This window comes from Rhincodon typus, chromosome 22 (genome assembly GCF_021869965.1).
Source record: "Rhincodon typus isolate 14 chromosome 22, sRhiTyp1.1, whole genome shotgun sequence".
Taxonomy (NCBI): Eukaryota; Metazoa; Chordata; class Chondrichthyes; order Orectolobiformes; family Rhincodontidae; genus Rhincodon; species Rhincodon typus.
The window spans coordinates 25,472,015-25,491,952 of NC_063353.1; the positions used below are offsets into that span (position 1 = coordinate 25,472,015).

Consider the following 19,938-nt stretch of genomic DNA (forward strand, 5'->3'; position numbering starts at 1 on the left):
AGAAGATGTTTAGCACGCTTGCCTTCATTGCTCAGACTGCTGAGTGTAGGAGTTGGGATGTCATGTTGAGGTTGTAGAGGATGTTGGTAAGACCTCTTCTGGAGTACCGAGTTCAGTTCTGGTTGTCCTGCTATAGGAAGGATATTATTAAATTGGAGAGGGTTCAGAAAAGATTTACCAGGATGTTGCTGGGAATGGAGGGTTTGAGTTATTAAAGCTAGGATATTTTTTCACTGGAGGGTAGGAGGTTGAGGGGTGATCTTAAAGAGGTTTATAAAATCATGAGGGGCATAGATAAAATGAATAGCAAAGGTCTTTTCCAAAAGGTGGGTGAGTTTAAAACTAGGGGGCATACTTTTAAGGTGAGAGGAGAAAGTTTTAAAAACGATACAGGGGGAGCTTTTTTATACAGACAGTAATTCGTGTGTGAAATTAACTTCCAGAGGAAGTGGTGGATGCAGGTACAGTTATAATGTTTAAAAGTCATTTGGTTAAGTTCATGAACAAGAAAGATTTGGAGGGATATGGGCCAAGTGCAGGCAAGTGGGACTAGGTTAGTTTGGGAACATGGTCAGCATGGATGAGTTAGTCTGTCTCCATGCTATATGACATTATGGCTCTTTTACATTCACCTGGGAAGGCACTTGGGAACTCGGTTTGAAAGACAATGCCTCCACAGATGTAGCACTCTCATTTAATAATGTACTGGACTGTCAGCCATAATTTTTGCTGCTCAATTCATAGAGTGGTACTTGAATCCACACCTTCAGATATAAAGGTGAGAATGCTACCAACTCAGCCAATGCTAACATGGTCCTATAACAAACTGTGCAGGAAAATGTGAAGACACCTTTTAAAATCTATCATTTAACATCAGAAGGAGTGAGCCTATCTGATTGTCTGAGCAGTCCAGCAGCCCCAAAATTCATATGCTTACAGCCTTAGAGTTAAAATCAAATCAATTTTCACTAACATAATCCCTTTCCTAGATCTGAGCTTCAGAAAAGGTTGGAAAATGGATTTGAGGTGCACAACACAAACAATCTAATTGCAGATTTGATGGGCTGACTTAAGTTCCTAATATTATCTGCTGGCAGAATATTTCTATAACTGCTTTTATCTGCAATTTCTACATAAAATTTATGACATTCTAAAATCAATCTGGCTCAATTTAGCTTGGCCAGTGTGTTGGGCTGAGAACCTGCAAAAGGATAGCATTAAAGTCGTAACAATAAAGGAACCATTAAATAATTAAAATGTTCTACTGTTACGTCGTATAGGTTTAAAATGTTCTGCTTACCTCTTGACTCTGTAGCTTCTGAACAAAGTCTTGTGTGGGTGTACCTGTTATTTTCATGATTTCTGTCAGTTGATCTAAATCTATAAACTGCAAGTCAAGGGTCATGCTTGATGCACCATGTGGCTGTAAACTGTAGGGCAATAATTAAATCAATTAAACACTGTAACCCATTGTGTTGCTGTTGAATGCCACACATCCAACACGTATCGGAGGTATTATCACCTGTGAAAAGCAGACAGAATCAACTGGGAAAACAACAAATAGTCAAAGAAAGATTTACATTTATATAGCACCGTTCATGATCATAGGAAGTCTCAAAAAGCTTTACAGCTGATAAAGTACTTTTGAAGTGTTGGTACCAAAGGAGACAGCAGGTGAATTGGTCTCTTGAAGTCCCCAAAACATCCGGAAAAATCCACTCACCTGGGCAACCAGAAAGAAGTCACTCCCACAAACAGAATGGAAGGAAATGGTGGCCTTCCAATCACATTCTGGCTCTCCCTTACATTCGCTGCATCGGTCACCGAAACAGGGGAGAAGCAGCCTCTGAATGGAAGGATAGCGAGCTGCTAGGTAAGAAGGTGACAGCAGTAAGGGAATTTTATCCAGCATGTGGGAGTGAGCTCTTATTGATGCTGGGACTGGGGGCTGCTTTTGCTGAGGACAGGAATTCCATGTATGGGGGTGGGGTGGGGTGGGGTGGGGGGCCATTGAAATACTGGGGGAGGAGACTGCGATGGGCAGTGAGGAGGAGGAGAAGGAGGAGGAGGAACCTCTGGAGGAAGCTGCAACGGGGTGGGCTGAGGGAGAAGAGGGGAGTAGAAGGCTGTGAATGTGAGAATGGTTTTAAACCAATCACCAGGAATACACAACTAACTGGGGTCCAAGAAAATTTTAAGTCACTGACATAATTAATCCTTTGCAAATGAATGTAGAACCTCCAGTTTAAGAGTGTTGAAGTTCAGGAGTTGCTATATGGGGAAAATCATGATGGACTCTAACTATGTATGAACCGTTTAAACTTGAGATTGAGATCAGAAGTGCACTAAGTGGGGTTGCAACTGTCTGATTATAGTGTTTTAACTTTGTGCTTATGTGATGGAAATATATTAGTTGTGACCTTGCCAGTCCGTGGAAGGTTATTTTGGAAAAAAATTCCTTGCCGATATATGTCTACTATGTTGCACCAATTTCAATTCTTTGGCGTCCATGATATTAATGATTTCCTCGTATGTTGTGGCTTTTAGTTTAATGGAGACTTAACAATTCTTGACGATATTGATGAATTATTCTAATTCCTCTTCTGTGTGAGTGCAAATACCCCATATGTCAAATCAATATCGAAAGTATTGTTACTGCATCATCAAATAAATGAGTCAGTAAGAATGAAAAAGGAGTGCTTGAGAATTAAAAAGTTGCTTACACCCCTTGAGAAAATATCAAGACGAGCCCTCAAGAAAATAATATTTTGACACCTGGTAGTTATTGTTGCACTGTGGGAAATGTGGCAGCTAATTCACACACGGTAAGCTGCTACTACAGCAATGTGGTAATCTCGAGATTTATCCTTTTCTTTGTGATGCTGACTTATGAAATAAGTCTTGTCCAGGACACCAGGACCAATTCCCAACTCTTCTTTAAGATGGCTTTCTGTGTAGAAAGGTTGATTCCATGAAGCCTGCATACTGAAAGGGATAACAGAAATAACAGCTGGAATTTACAGCCGCACACTGGGCTTATTTTCAATGGTGGGGCAACAGGGGCATATTGAATATGTTGGTTGGCCACCCCACCACCTTACAACCTCGGCAAACTCATCCCCCCAATATGGCATCCACTGATTTGCCCTCCGGCCTATTGACGGCCTTACCTGGACTATTATTGACCACTTGAAGACCTCAATTCACCTTCACCTCCATAAAACGTTGGACAATGATAGGCAGATGAGAGCGGAAAGATCATTCTCTTTGTATCATTTTGTTGAAAAGGTGGGAAGAGGTGCACATCATTCCAGGGCCTTACGTGTGTTAGAAGCACTCCTGACATCCCCACAGGATGTTCTCTCTCTTTATTCCTCCATGCCTGGCCTCCAAAACCTCAGGCCTCTCATCTCATCACCACCTCCCCACCAATTGTTAGGATCCCTGATCCCTCCTTGTCCAATACTCTTGACCTACCACTCGCCAGGACCCAAGCTGTTTATCCCTCCAGTGCACTACTCACCAATGGGGCTGCTGGACTGCTGGCCAATCAGATAGACTATCATTTACTAAGGGTGGGACATCCTCTCATAGAGGGATCACAACTACCTCAGTAGGGCCACTCACACCATGTTATTGCCATGGAGAGTCCGTGTTCAGTGTGGACGGCCATAGAATGAGCAGAATGCACCCTATAAAATCCAGTTTATAATCCCTCTAAACTAAAACCGACATACTGCACAGGCTGAAAAATAGAAAGTGCTAGGGAAACTCAGCGGGTCTCCAGCATCTATAGAGAGAGAAAAATAAGAGTTATTGTTTCATGTTCAAAATGACTTATAACCACAGATGCTGTTAGAGTTGCTGGGGATTTCAGAGAACTTCCTGTTTTTATCTCTCCAAGGTCAATTCTAGGACTGGATACCATCCTCATTTCAGGCAGTGATTCCCACCATTCTGAGAGAAAAGATTTTCCCTTGAATTCCCTGTAAACCTTCTACCTCTTATTCTCGATCTATGCCTCCCTGTTTGCTTCACAAACAGGCGTCTGGCTCTAGCAGAAATTTTGATTTTGCTCCTTTTTCCTGAGAGATATTATTTTCCATCCAAATCATTTGCCCTTTCAGTATCAGTAGAAGAGCAATGGAAATGTGAAGTCTCTATCAGTAAAGGAGCAACAGAAACGTGAGACACCACTTTCTTGGAATGTCCTCTTCAGAGGTTATGGCTAACAAATGGGGGAACTTTAAAAAATTCACCTCAGTAGATTTTACAAAAGGAGATGCGGTGTCTGACATCAGTACAAATTTTCAAAACTAAATGAAGTTTGCAATTTTTATGTGATAGAGGTAGGCATCATTATAGGCCACTAAAGACTTGATTTCCTCAGTGTTGATGATAATACATGACTTAGTTACTCACTGTCAACTACTGGCTGCTGACTGACTCCAACTCTAATTTTCTAGGCCCTTTTTTTTCTCTTTATTCATTCATGGATGAGGGTGTTGCTGGCTAGGCAGCATTTATTGCCCAACCCAGTTTCCAGAGGGCAGTTAAGAGTCAACCACATTGCTGTGGGTCTGGGGTCACATGTTGTAGGCCAGACCAGTTAAGGATGGCAGTTTCCTTCCCTAAAGGGCATTTGTGAACCAGATGGGTTTTTCCCTGACAATTGCCAATGGATTCACGGTCATCATTGGATTGTTAATTCCAGGTTTTTATTGAATTCAAATTTCATCATCTGCTGTGGTGGGATTCGAACCCAGGTCCCCAGAGCATTATCTGGGTCTCTGGATTAACAATTCAGTGATAAGACCACTAGGCCATCGCCTCCCCCCACCAATAGCAATTATATTATCTATCAATTACTGAGAAACTCTTAGCCATTTTATGAGACCTATTAGCCAACTATCCAGAGAGACACTTGCAAAGGATACGATCAATGCCTTTAAAGAGAGGCCGGCTTGTAATCATCTCTGCCATGATGCAGCCAACAGACCAAATATCAACTGTAAATACATAAGTTGTATAAGGTCATTAGCAATCTTCAAGCGAACTTGCTTTCATACAGCCAGCAGTTTACAATATTGGGGTAAAAAAAAACTAGTTCTATGATTTGAGTTCAATCAATGCCTAAGTCCTCAACATGCAGGTCCATGTTTGCTTGTCTGAGTATACGCTTAGAAGACATACAATATAACAAAGACTAATGGTAGGCCAGAAAATTGGGAATTTTTTTAGGAGCCTGTAGCGGATGACTAAAAAGCTCATAAAGAGGAGAAAATGAATTAGGAAGGTAAATTGAGAAGAAATGTAAAAGCAAACAGCAAGAACTTCTATGCATATATAAATTATAAAGAAAATAGCTGCAATAAGTATGGGACCCTTGGAGGATGCGACTGGGACATTAATAATGAGGAACAGGAAAATTTAATTTACATCAGATAATTTACACTAACATTTTGCAGTCTATATGGTGGAGGACACTATTAGCACCCCAAAAATAACAGTAAAGCTAGGTGCTAATGGGAGGAAAGATCTTGTAACAGTCTCCATTTCACGGGGCAAAGAATTTGACAAACTAATGCGACTAAAGGCAGACAAGTTGCTAGGACTAATGCCTGCATCTACGGATTTTAAAGGAAGTGGCTGTACAGATAGTGGCAGCATTGTTTGAAATATTCCAGACATACTGGATTCCAGGAGGGTTCCAGCAGATTAGCATTTGTCCAATGTTTTACCCCGTTCAAGAAGGGAGGGAGACAGAAAGCAGGAGACTATAAGTTAATAAGCTTAACATCTGTTGTTGGTAAAATGCCAAAGTCCATCATTAAAAAAGAAATAGCAGGACATCAACACAAACTTAACACAAGCTAAAAGAGTCAATGTGGTTTTGTGAAAGAAAAATTATGTTCATGAGAGGTATAGATAGGGTTAATGGTAAGTGTCTTTTCCCTAGGATGGGGGATTTCAAGACTGGGGGGACATTTTTAAGGTGAGAGGAGAGAGATTTAGAAAAGAACATGAGACACAAATTTTTTTACACAGAGGGCGGTTCGCATGCAGAATGAACTTCCTGAGGAAGGTGATGGATGTGGGCACAATTACAACGTATAAAAGACATTTGGATGGATACATGAATAGGAAATGTTTGGAGGGATATGGGCCAGGATCAGGCAGGTGGGACTAGTTCAGTTTGGGATTATGTTTGGCATGGACTAGTTGGACCAAAGGGTCTGTTTCCATGCTGTATGACTCCATGACTCTATGTTCAACAGATGTTTTAGTGTTTTTTTGATGATATAACAAGCAGAGTTGATAAAGCTAACCTGTTGATGTAGTGTATTTGCATTTACAGAAAACATTTGATAAATTATAGAACATAGAAGATAGGAACAGGAGTACGCCATTCAACCCATCAAGCCTGCTGCGCTGTTAAATTTGATCATGGCTAATCATCGAGCTGAATACCTCAATCCCACTATCTCCCATATCTCTTGATGCCTTTAACCGCAAAAGCTATATCTGCATCCTTTTTGAAAACACATGATGTTTTAGCCTCAACCACTCCCTGTGTAGTGAATTCTGCAGGCTCACTATTCTCTGGGTGAAGAAATTTCTCAGCTCAGTCTTAAAGTTTTATACCTCATTCTTATACTACGACCCCTGGTTCCGGACTCTCTCACCATTGCAAACATCCTTCGTACAACTAATTTGTCTCGTCCTGTTAGAATTTTGCTGGTTTCTATGAGATCCCCTCATTCTTCTAAACTCCAGCGAATACAATCCTAACCGACACAATCTCACTTCATTCATCAGTCGTGCCATTTCAGGAAACAATTTGGTAAACCTTCACTGTACTCCCTCTATAGCAAGTGTATCCGTCCTTAGAAAAGGACACCAAAACTGCACACAAATTCCTGATGTGGCCTTGCCAATGCCCTGTATAATTGCAGTAAACTTTCCTTATTTCTGTACTCGAATCCTCTACGTACAGCTTGCCTTCTGTACTGCCTGCTGCACCTGAATGTTACTTTCAGCGACTGGTGCACAAGGACAACCATATGATTGAACATTCCCCTCTTTCAATCTGCAGCCATCCTATTTTTGCTACAGAAGTTATAACCTCGCATGTTACGGTATTATATTGTATCTGCTATATATTTGACCACTCACTCAGCCTGTCCAAATCTTAATGCAAAATCTCTTCATCCTCCTAACATGTCGCCCTTCCACCCAGCTTTGTTTCACCTGCAAATTATGAGATATTACATTTAGTTCTCTTATCTAAATCTTTGACATAGATTGTGAATAGCTGGGGTCCTAGTATCAATCGCTGCAGTAATAAACTTAATTACACCTACCATTCAGAAAAAGACCCAATTATTCCTACTCTTTGTTTCCTGTCTGCTAACCAATTTTCTATCCATCTCAAACGCTACCCCCAGCTATGCATTTTAATTTTACACATGCATTTCTGAAGTGGGACTTTGTTGAAAGTCTTCTGAAAGTCCAAATAAACAACATCCACAGGCTCTACTAGTAAAATCCTCGAAGAATTCCAGTAGATGTCAAGCACGATGCCCCTTTTGTAAATCCATGTGACTGTCTGATTCTACCAGGGTTTTTTACATGCTGTGCCATTAAATCCTTGATAACGGGCTCTTGCATCTTTCCCACTACTGATATTACTGGTCTGTAATTCCCTGTTTTCTCTCTACCTCCCTTTTAAAATAGTGCTGTTATATTAGCTACGTTTCAATCTGTAGGAATTGTTCCAGAGTCTAAAGTATCTTGGAAGATGGCCACCAATGCATTCATTATTTCCAGGGCCACTTCTTTAAGTACTCTGGGATGCAGGTTATCAGGTCCTGGGGATTTAGCAGCCTTCAATTCCCTTGATTTTTCCAACAAAATTTGTCTACTAATACAGATTTGCTTCAGTTCCTCCCTCTCATCAAACCCTGTATTTCCCATCATTTCTGGTACATTACTTGTGTCCTCCTTGTCAAGACAGAAGTATGAATTTAATTCATCATTCATTTTGTTGGTCTTCATTACAAACTCCCCCATTTCCGACTGTAAGGGATCTACATTAGGTTTCACTAATCTTTTTCTTTTTATATACCTATAGAAACGTTTACAGTCAGTTCATATGTTCCCTGCAAGCTTAATCTCATACCTATTTTCCCCTTCTTAATCAATCCCTTCATCCTCCTCTGCTGCCTTCTAAACTGTTCCCAATCCTCAGGTCAATTGCTTTTCTCTTGCCAATCTGTATGCCTCTTTTTTGCATCTAATACTATCTCTGACTTCCCTCCGAAGCCATGGTTTAGTCAATGCTCTCTTTGCACTCTTGTATCAGACAGGAATAAACAATTTTTGTTGTTCACCCATTTGCTCTTTGAATGTTTACCTATCTACTGGTCATTCCTTTCAGTAACATTTCCCAATCCATCATCGCCAACTCATGCCTCATACCATTGTTGTTTCTCTTAATCAGGTTCAGGTCTCTGGTTTCTGAATCAACCACCTAACTCTTCATATTAATGAAGAATTCTATCATTATTATGGTCGCTCATCCCCAAGGGGTCTCTCACAACTACATTACCAATCATTCCTTTCTCATTGCATAATATCAATGTAAGATGGCCTGTTCGCTCATTGGTTCAATGTCACACAAGTTGCCACAGAAAAGTTCTTGCACAAGATAGGAGCTCATGGTATTGAGGGTAATGTAGCAGCATGGATTCGCATTGGCTATCACATAGAAGGCAGAAAGTTGGGATTGATGGATCTTTTCCAGGATGGCAAAATAACCAATGGAGTGTCTTAAGGATCGCTCCTGTGCCTCAATTATTTACTACTACGTTAATGACTTAGCAGAGTGCGATTTATCAGAATGTGTAGGTGATATGAAAATAAGTTGGAGCGCATGTGGCATTGAAGACATAAGGAAACTGCAAAGGGAATGTCGATAGGTTGAGTAGAGGCAGAAGCCTGACAGATAAAGTTTAATGTAGGAAGGTGTAAGGTTATGCACTTTGTTAGGAAAAATGAAAAGTCGACTATTATTTAAATGAAGACAGATGCAAAGAAGTGAAGTAGAAGGTCCTGGGTGTTCTTGAGCATGGAACACAAAATATTAGCCTGCAGGTGCAGCAAGTAATTAAGAAGGGTAGTAGAATCTTGGCCTTGATTGCTCGGGGATTGGAGTTGAAAGAAGGGTGTTTTGTTCCAACTACTTGTACAGGGTGTTGGTGAGGCTACACCTGGAGTAGAGTGTGCAGTTTTGATCGTCCTTTTTAAATAAAAATATATTGGCATTGGAGGCAGTTCGAAAGAGCTTTATCAGATGATTCCTGAAGAGGTATCAAGAATGGCTAAACAGATTAAGCTTTTATTCACTAGTGTTTAGACGGATGATCTTATTGAAAAGGTACAAGATTCTGAGACGTTTTTCCACTAGTGGGAGAAAACTTAAACCAGGAGTCATCTATATAAGGGTACACTCATTTAAAGGAATTTGTTCTCTAAGAGGGTAGTGAATGTCTAGAATTCTCTACCCCAGAAGGTGTGGGTCACTAAGTATTTAAAGAGGAAGTAGATTTTTTTTAATATCAGGATGTTGAGAGCTATGATAAGTTGTCACAAAAGAGGACTAGGGGCCTGGGGCATATCAGCCATGGTTTGAGAGACTAAGTGGCCTAATCCAGATCCTATTTCTTATGACAGTTGTCATGACATTTTAATGCACCAACCCTCACTCCTCTCCCACACTTAGCACCCTCATGTGAGAGACAGGCTGGCTATTTGAGGGTGAGATCTAACACAGAACATTTTGCTAAAATTCTATCTGGAACCACTCAACATAGCAAAAACTCAACTGGACATTTTTTTAATCTCCTTTCCCAATGGACGAGCTGAATACAGAAGGTATGACCATTCAGCTTATCTGCTGAATCGAAGGTAGGTCTGGCCAAGAAAATGGCATAGAAGCTATGTTGACCCCTCTGGGTGGGTGCAACATATGGTCACCTTGATTTCTGACCCCTGCTCCACCTTTCTAACTTTAAAGCAAGTGTGTTGTGCAATAATTAAGAGATTTGCTGGTACTGCAAGTAGAAAATGCAAGTTATTTGTTGCTCATGGCATTTTGGTCAAGAGCTATGAGATTCTGATAATGGAAAATAAAATTCAGGATATGTGAGCATTATTCATATATACTTTAAAGTAATCCATTTCTCACACAGGCAGAACACAAATAAAACTGTAAAATAAATCTAATATCATTTCATTTTTGTAGCGGTGGAAAAAGAATGGAATACTGTGATTTCACATCTCCACAGCGTACCTATACAAGGTATAAGATTACCTGTCTGAGTATAATGCATCCAGTTCAGTATTACCTCTGGGGCACGGTACCATCTGGTAACTACATAACCAGTCATTTCTTGATCTGCATGTCTTGCCAATCCAAAATCTAGAATCTACAGTGCAAAGTAAAGAGCATTAAATAGGTCAAGGTGAACACGTTTGTTTGTGACTGTGCACATGAAGCAGAATCCTGTGTACTGTTGTACAGGCTAAAACTCGAGTTGTTTCTCTTGGTTCCTTAAAGTGAGAGCAGTATTTGCATAGGAATTACAAACGATTGCTAAAAGAGAATATTAATAAATGCTTTTCCTCTCCTTTACCCTTTCAAAATTCCATTAAAAACACACCCATATTCTAACTGTAGGGTTGGTGCAGAAAGTTTTCAACTTATTCTAACCATATAATTACAATACAAATGTAACCTGAATCTGATGGCAGAGCCTAACTTAATATGGAAGAAGAAAAGTTCCTTGAAGAGATAGCCTCATTCTGCTCTATTTTGAATTTTCTTCGCACCTTGACACCTGGCTTGCATTCCACAAGTTTCAAGCTGGAACAGTTTATTACTAAGCGTTAAGTGTGGATTACAACAATGGCATAGACCCTTTTCACCTGGGTGCAGCACATGTTCCACACGCCACCCATTTAATGAGCTGTCTTTAACTTTTGGAATGCTGGAATCAGGCTACAGTTGTTGTGACCAGCAGCAGACAAGAATACAGAGTTAAAGCTAAAGGAACAAAACCAGAACTGATCCTGACAACACATTTGCTCATTTGTACCAAGTGGAGTAAAGGACATTTAAATTGTATGTGAGACCACGTGTTTTGATGACCTTTTGATTTTTATATAATGGTGGTATTTTTTAATCTATTTGAAACAAATGGTTCAGCTTTTATGATGAAAGGCGATACAAAGAATCTCAGGTGACTATGTTAACATGGTTGTTCTTAATTTCGTCTCTAGAGACAGCAATTTTTTAAATCAGCAAACTTATCTGGGGTACCCAGCCGTAATACTGTTTGAACCAATTAAACTGAAATGATAGTAATACTGAATAAGAAGGACATCAAGCTTTCAGTACTGGGGTGTGTTTGGGGATGAACAGATGTCTAATGGTCTCTTACAAAAATTAATCCGTCATCAGCACTAACAACGAACAATAGAGAGTGTAAAGTTAACTGCCTGTGCCTGGTGGTAGCAGAGTTAAACTTGAGTTGCTGACCTTTTGTACACTGACTTATTTTCATGGATGATCATGGACCTCACCTGAATCTCTGACACAAATGAGAACTTCTTGCAACTTTTTAATAGGCTTCTGGATGGAACATGCATCATGGACATCCTACTCAATAAAATCTGGTGGGCATGAGGAACAGTCTTGAAGTGTAAGTGCTAAATTATTTCTGTGAAGCCAGAAGTAAATATGTGCCTCTGCTCTTCACAGACAATAACGTCACATGTTGACACGTTGGTACTGCAGATATCACTCTTAATACTTTCAAGGAATACACAAAATATTTTGAGAGAATTTGGTGCTCTGTTCTTTGCCAGTTTTTAAACCAATGTATTGAACCACAATCAAAATATTGAGCCTACCTTCAGTTCACAGTCTTCATTGATGGCCAGATTCCCAGGTTTAAGATCCTGATAACAGATCAATCATTAAAAACATAAATTAACCAATAAAACCAATCTTTGCTTGGCGAGAGTTTCTTTGACCTTTTTTTATACTCTGCTATAGCCTCTGCTATATACTCTGCTATAGCCTTGACTTCATCCACAGAGCAGTAACTGTCTTTGAAAAGTCCTCAAAAGATGGTTGTCCTTGGCATTTCTGGGTACAACAGCACTGCCATTATAACGACAAGAACTGATCTCGGTGAGTGTCAATAATTCTAGCGATATTCAATCCGAGCTTTCAGCCCAATCATACAGGCTAGTGATAGGATTTCCCAATATGCTGGCTATGCAGGTCTATCTCAGTCTTTTGAAATCAAAATTAAAACAAAACATCTGTCCCTTAGGAAAAGTAAGTTCTAAATTACATGCTTTTCCATCAAAACAAATAAGACAAAATTCTGATCCTTCCAACTTGACCATCAAGAAAAATCTACATCCCTTTATTTGAGCATCACAATAAACTATGATAAATAAAGAACATAGAACATAGAACATTACAGCGCAGTAGAGGCCCTTCAGCCCTCGATGTTGCGCTGACCTGTGAAACCAATCTGAAGCCCATCTAACCTACACTATTCCATTATCATCCATATGTTTATCCAATGACCATTTAAATGCCCTCAAAGTTGGCGAGTCTACTACTGTTGCATGCAGGGCATTCCACGCCCTTACTACTCTCTGAGTAAAGAACCTACCTCTGACATCTGTCCTATATCTATCACCTCTCAATTTAAAGCTATGTCCCCTCGTGCTAGCCATCACCATCCGAGGAAAAAGGCTCTCGCTGTCCACCCTATCTAATCCTCTGATCATCTTGTATGTCTCTATTAAGTCACCTCTTAACCTTCTTCTCTCTGACGAAAACAGCCTCAAGTCCCTCAGCCTTTCCTCATAAGACCTTCCCTCCATACCAGGCAATATCCTGGTAAATCTGGTATAGCATCAAATTAAAGTTCTGTACAAGTTGTAGAACTCATTTTTGCTTTGGATTTCCCAGTTCCTGACTCACAATGTGATACATTTGTCGAGCAACTCACATACTAACTGGGCCTTCATCAGAGAACTTGCCAGAATGAGCAATACATTTCATTTCAAATTATTGATAGATGTTAAGATACTGAAATACTTCGGACTTCTTTTAGCCTTGTAACTGTAAGTCTTAAAACATGATATCCAGGTACATCTCATTACTTCCTGTGATGCTTGGTGACAATAAACTATGTTGTTAGAAATTAAACATAAAATTGCATGGAGTATGGCTTACCCGATGGATGATCCCTGCTGAGTGGATGTACTATTAAAAAGAAAATAAAGCTTTACATTTAATTTTTTCAGATACACCGATTTGGTCCAAATTAGAGTTTCTTTCTATGACAAATACATTACCATTAGAATTTAGAAAACACATCTCTGTATGCTGTTCTCTATTTATTTACATACATCTTTTGTGGCTTCACATTAATTTGGATATTAACACAGCTATTATTAATACTAAGTATAACACCATATGCATAATGAAAAGAGGATGGACCTAAATTTGTAGGGAATTTGATGGAGTGCATAAAAGCATTATTAGTATTTTCTAGAATGCAATTAAAACTTGTTTAACACCCAAAGAATGTAAGTATCATAGAACATAACTCAACACTGTGTTTAAGATGACCCTTTTGTTTTAGCGCTAAAAATTATGTCTAGGCCTATATCAGCATATACATCAAACTCCCTACTCTTCTGCTAAGAAATGCTACATTCACATTAGGAGTTAGGCTCAATTTTCACCTCAGAAATGTTTTGCTCATCTTATCCATTCAAACATGGGATCAAGCAGGCAATTCAGGATGTGTAAGAAGATGCATTGGGATTTTACACAGAGCAGGCCATGAACAGCAAACAGTAAAGGATCCTGGGGCAAAACAAATAAAATAAAAAAACCTCATCGTTCCCCAACCCCACACCGCCCGTTTCTATCTCCTTCCCAAAATCCACAAACCTGACTTTATTTTCTCCCCCTTGGTCCAGGAACTCCCCACCTATGTCTGTGACACCACCCACACCCTCCACCTCCTCCAAAACTTCTGATTCCCTGGTCCCCAACACCTCAACTTTACTATGGACGTCCAGTCCCTATACACCTGCATTCCCCATGCAGATGGCCTAAAGGCCCTCTGCTTCTTCCTGTCCCGCAGGCCTGACCAGTCCCCCTCCACTGACACCCTCATCCGCTTAGCCGAACTCGTCCTCACCCTCAACAACTTCTCTTTCAATTCCTCCCACTTCCTACAGACAAAGGGGGTGGCCATGGGTACCCGCATGGGCACAAGCTATGCCTGCCTCTTTGTAGGTTACGTGGAACAATCCCTCTTCCATAGCTACACTGGCCCTAAACCTCATCTCTTCTTCCGTTACATTGATGACTGTATCGGCGCCGCCTCGTGCTTCCACGAGGAGCTCGAACAGTTCATCCACCTCACTAACACCTTCCACCCCAACCTTAAGTTCACCTGGACCATCTCAGATACCTCTCTCTCCTTCCTGGCCCTCTCTGTCTCCATCTCTGGCATCCACCTGGAAACCAATATCCATTTCAAGCCTACCGACTCCCACAGCTACCTAGAATACACCTCCTCTCACCCACCTTCCTGCAAAAATGCCACCCCCTATTCCCAATTCCTTCGCCTTCGCCGCATCTGCTCCCGAGATGAGGCATTCCACTCCCGGACATCCCAGATGTCCTCGTTTTTCAAGGACCGCAACTTCCCCTCCACAGTGGTCAAAAATGCCCTCGACCGTGTCTCTCGCATTTCCCACAACTCATCCCTCACACCCCCTACCCGCAATAACAACCAAAACAGAATCCCCCTCGTCCTCACGTACCACCCCACCAACCTCCGAATCCAACACATCATCCTCTGACACTTCTGCAATCGACCCCACTACCAAAGACATTTTTCCCTCCCCACCCTTATCTGCTTTCCGGAGGGACCACTTTTTCCGGGACTCCCTTGTCTGTTCCACACTCCCCTCCAGCCCCACCACCCCCGGCACTTTTCCCTGCAACCGCAGGAAGTGCTATACCTGCCCCTACACCTCCCCCCTCACCCTCATCCCAGGCCCTAAGAAGACCTTCCACATCAAACAGATGTTCACCTGCACATCTGCTAATGTGGTATACTGTATCCGCTGTTCCCGTTGTGGCCTCCTCTACATCGGGGAAACCAAGCGGAGGCTTGTGGACTGCTTTGCGGAATACCTACGCTCGGTTCGCAACAAACAACTACACCTCCCAGTTGCAAACCATTTCAACTCCCCCTCCCATTCCTTGGACGACATGTCCATCCTGGGCCTCCTGCATTGCCACAATGATGCCACCCGAAAGCTGCAGGAACAGCATCTCATATTTCGCTTGGGAAACCTGCAGCCCAAGGGTATCAATGTGGACTTCACAAGCTTCAAAATCTCCCCCTCCTCCGACTGCATCCCAAAACCAGCCCAGCTTGTCCCCGCCCCCCTAACCATTCCTCCCACCTCAAGCCCCACCCCCATCTCCTACTACTAACCTCATCCCGCCTCCTTGACCTGTCCATCCTCCCTGGACCGACCTATCCCCTCCCTAACTCCCCACTGACATTCACCTTTACTGGCTCCATCCCTGCCTCTTTGACCTATCTGTCTCCTCTCCACCTATCTTCTCCTTTATCCATCTTCTTTCCACCTCCCCCTCTCTCCCTATTTATTTCAGAATCCCCTTCCCCTCCCCCATTTCTGAAGAAGGGTCTCGACCCGAAACGTCAGCTTTCCTGCTCCTCTGATGCTGCTTGGCCTGCTGTGTTCATCCAGCTCTACATCTTGTTATCTCAAATAAAATAAAATGCTGTTTTCAAGCTAAAAATTGTAGCAATTATTAACACGCTGCAGCAAAGGGGTTTGGTGTGAGTGAAATACTCTTGTGGGAATGGAAGTAGGAAGAATCCATCCTGAAGAAGATGTCCAAGACCAAATAGGCTATGAGAACAGGGACCAGCTGTTGCTCTGATCTTGTGAAAGATGTATGTATCAGAATGAGTCCTCAAAAATCATCAGAATGAATATATAATCACCAAAAATATATACACATGTTTGGGCTATATCAACTGTGAGTCCAGCAACAATTTAGGACCAACAGCTAGATTTTGAGGTGTCAACAGTTGACTAGTACATGTAATCTATGGCATGGACCAAAGGTTAATTAGTGAAAATGTCTATAGAAATTACAGAGATCATTGAAAATTTATGGCAGAGGAAGAGGTAATTTGGTGCATTGTTTCCTTGCTGGCTGACAAAGGGCTAACTCAGCCTCATCTCGTACACTACCTCTAAAGACCTGCAAGTCAGGGCTCTTCAACTAGACATCCAAATTATTTTTAAATGTGCTGACATTTTCTGTCTCTACTGTTCATTTAGGCAGTGAGTTCAAGGTCCCCTTCACTGTGTAGATGAAAGAATTTTTCCTCAACTCCCCTTTGAACACCTCTCAATTATTGTCAAACTACGCTTCCTGGTTTTTGACCTCTCTGTTAAGGTAAATAGGTTAATTCTATTAACTTTATTTAGGGCCATCATAACTTTATGCATCTCAAATAAACTAAAAACTTCTAATTCTTGCAACATTCTTATACATCTCCAGTGCAGTCACATCTTTCCTGTAATGTGGAGGCTGGAACTCCATGCAATATCTAAGCTATGGTCTAATAAGTGTTCTATGCAGTTCATGTACAATCTCCCTGCCCTTATACTTCGATGCCTTGTATAATAAAGCACAGCATGTCATATGCTTTCTTAATTATCTATTGAGCTGTCCTGCTACCATTAAGAAACTATGAGCGGGGTCGCTTTGTTTCTTTGTACTTGCCAGTAGGTTGCATTTTTTTTGCATATTCCATGTTTTACTGCACCCTCCAAAATGCATAACCTCACATTTCTCTGGATTGAATTCCATTTTCCAAACTGATGAAGCCATCAATATCCTTCCACTACAGTCTAAAGATTTCCTTTTCACTTTCAGCCACGTTTGCTATTGCTGTTCATAACAGTTTCCAACCACATTGATGCAAAACCACACAGTAAAATTTGGCAGCCATAATGGTGGCTGTGAAGGATAAATTAGTTCAACATTAGTTTGTACACGTATGCAAATTTCAGAGTAGGCCATGGGGGATTGATTTTAGGTTTGCGTTCTAGACATGCCGCTGGCTCTCACACCATTGTGCTTTGAGGGACCTTTGGTTTCACTTATTTGCTATTTTCCCAAAGCTCTAACATTACCCCACCCCCACACCTTTTTAAAAGTACATATCCAATTCTCTTTTTGTAAAGATGACTGAATCTGCATCCGTCATCCTTTCAGGCAGTGCATAACTCACCGCGTAAAAAGAATTCTGCTCATCCTTCCATATCCCACAGAAAAAGAAACATTTCCCTGGACCTGCTTTGTGTGTGAATGAAATGTTAGAATTTAAGGGCATTTGCTTCTAACAGATCCTGAGAAAATTCTAATGCTCTGTTAACTTTGGTTTTCATAAAATTGCATTTCAACTATCTACATGGGTTTGAAAGTAACCTGTTTAGAAACAAAAACTTGACAGACTTATTCTGTAAAATTTTAGAAGTTTTTTGCCGCTAGAATGCGAGCATGATTTCAATCTGAATAAATCCAACAAATGGCCTCCTTTGCTTGTCTAACAATCTGCAAATAGAGATGTTAAAATTAAATGCCTTGCTGTATTTTCTGCACTTTACAATTCCACAACATTAGAGTGGCAAGGAATTTACATGCCAGTTTATTGAAAATTCCTAATGTTGAAGACTGCAAACTTTGTGATGAACACTTATGGCTCTTAAGGTTGAGTGATGGTGGTAGGGTGTCTGTAAAATTAGGCTCCATGCCAGTGGCACTATTCCCTGTGCTCACCTGCTCACCTCACTCCAATTCTACTCAGTTACTGGCCTCTTAAGAGCGTCCTGCCACCACTGATGGATTTTACCCGTGATGCTGCAAACTAGCACCAAGTGTTCAGCATGCACTGTAAGCCATGGAGACTGCTAGTCAGGAAGGGTGAGTGGACCTTTTTTTTTAGCCTCTGTGTCAATCAGAGTGCCTTCATAGACTTCCCTGAACTCCTTTTGTTTCCTGTCCTCTCTGCTCTGTCCATCTCAGTGGTGCCTCCTTCCATCCTGCTCCTTCATAATGGCCTAACAGCCTAGGCCTGGTGAGATCCCAGACTTAGCTTGAATGTTGGCTCCATCGCATTACACGTTCATCCCTGACCTCGGTGGATTCAGCAGTGATCACTGCTCCTGGTGGTGCTGCTGGGTCATGAGCAGTTATTAAATGGATCCAGAGTACGCCAGCCAAGTGGGGTTGGGCTCACCTATGACCTTTACACTAGAGGCATTGGGACTCTGCTCCCTGCATTAAATTCAACCTTTTACGTGCACATTCTACTTACTTTCCCAGAATTGTGAATACAGAAACCTAATAATAGAAAATGTGAACAGGAGTAGGCCATTCGGCCCTTCAAGCTGGTCCATCATTCAATATGAACATTGCTGATCATCCAATTCAGTAATCTGTTCCTGCTTTCATCCCATACCCTTTAGCCCCAAGCACTATATCTATATCCTTCTTGAAAACGTTCAATGTTCTGACCTCAACCGCCTTCTGTGGCAGAGAATTCCACAGGCTCACAACTCTCTCGGCAAAGAAATTTCTCCTTATCTCAGTCTTAAATGGCCTTCCCTGTATCCTTAGACTATGACCCCTGGTTCTGGACTCTCAGTCATCATGAACATCCTTTCTGCATTTACCCTGCCTAGTCCTGTTAGAATTTTACAGGTTTCTATGAGATCTGCCCTCATACTTCTAAACTCCAGTGAATATAATCCTAACTGATCCAGTCTTTCTTCAATCCTACCATCCCAGGAATCAGTCTGGTGAACCTTTGTTGCATTCTCTCCTTAGCCAGAACATCCTCAATTAAGGAGACCAAAACTCCAAGTGTGATCTCACTAAGGCCTTGTATGTTTGCGGCAAGACATCCCTGTTCTTGTACTTTAATCCTCTCGCTATGAAGGCCAACATACCACTTGCCTTCTTCACTGCCTGCTGCACCTGCATGCTTACTTTGAGTGACCCTGGTGTACAAGGACACCCAGGTCTTGTTGCACCTTTATCTTTCCCAACCTATATCCATTCAGATAATGATCAACATTCCTGCTTTCGCTACCAAAGTGGATAACCTCACATTTATCCACATTTTGCTTCACCTGCCATGCATTTGCCCATTCAATCTGTACAAAATACACTGAAGCATCTTTGCATCCTCCTCACAGCTCACCAGTCCACCCAGGTTTGAGTCATCTTCAAACTTGGAGATTTTAGATTTAGCTTCCTTACCTAAATCTCTCTCTCTCTCTCTCTCATATATATATTGAATAGCTGGAGTCCAACTGATCTCTGTGTACACTGGTCACTAGCTGCCACTTATAAAATGAATTGTTCATTCAGTTCTGAGGAACAGTCACTGGACCTGAAGCTTTAACTCTGATTTCTCTCTAGATACTGCCAGACCTGAGTGTCTCCAGCAATTTCTGCTTTTGTACCCGGTTATTCTTTCTATTTGTTTCCTGTTATGCCAGTTCTCGATCCATGTCAGTGCACGACCTCCAAAAATTTGGCACCACTTCAAAATACATAAATCTGTGAGTCTAAGGAGTTTGCAGTTAAGAATTTCCAGACATCACAGACCAGGTTAATATCCTGCCAATATAAATTGAAGTTACTTCCTTAATTAAATTAACACAATACACTGACAAGAAGCCAGAATCTTTACTGCTTCTGGC

General features: G+C 41.3%; 1 protein-coding gene across 2 annotated transcripts in view; it reads right to left on the reverse strand.

Moving 5' to 3' along the window:
• LOC109927220 (mitogen-activated protein kinase 12) overlaps positions 1-19,938 on the reverse strand; it is a 64,226-nt gene that overhangs the window by 9,876 nt on the left and 34,412 nt on the right. For both annotated transcript variants that reach the window (XM_048610477.1, XM_020527177.2), the window contains exons 5-9: positions 13,325-13,354; positions 11,977-12,024; positions 10,376-10,490; positions 4,938-5,009; positions 1,301-1,380 (exon numbers count right to left, since the gene is read on the reverse strand). In XM_048610477.1, coding sequence (XP_048466434.1) covers positions 1,301-1,380; positions 4,938-5,009; positions 10,376-10,490; positions 11,977-12,024; positions 13,325-13,354 — 345 coding nt within the window. The remainder of the gene's footprint in view (positions 1-1,300; positions 1,381-4,937; positions 5,010-10,375; positions 10,491-11,976; positions 12,025-13,324; positions 13,355-19,938) is intronic.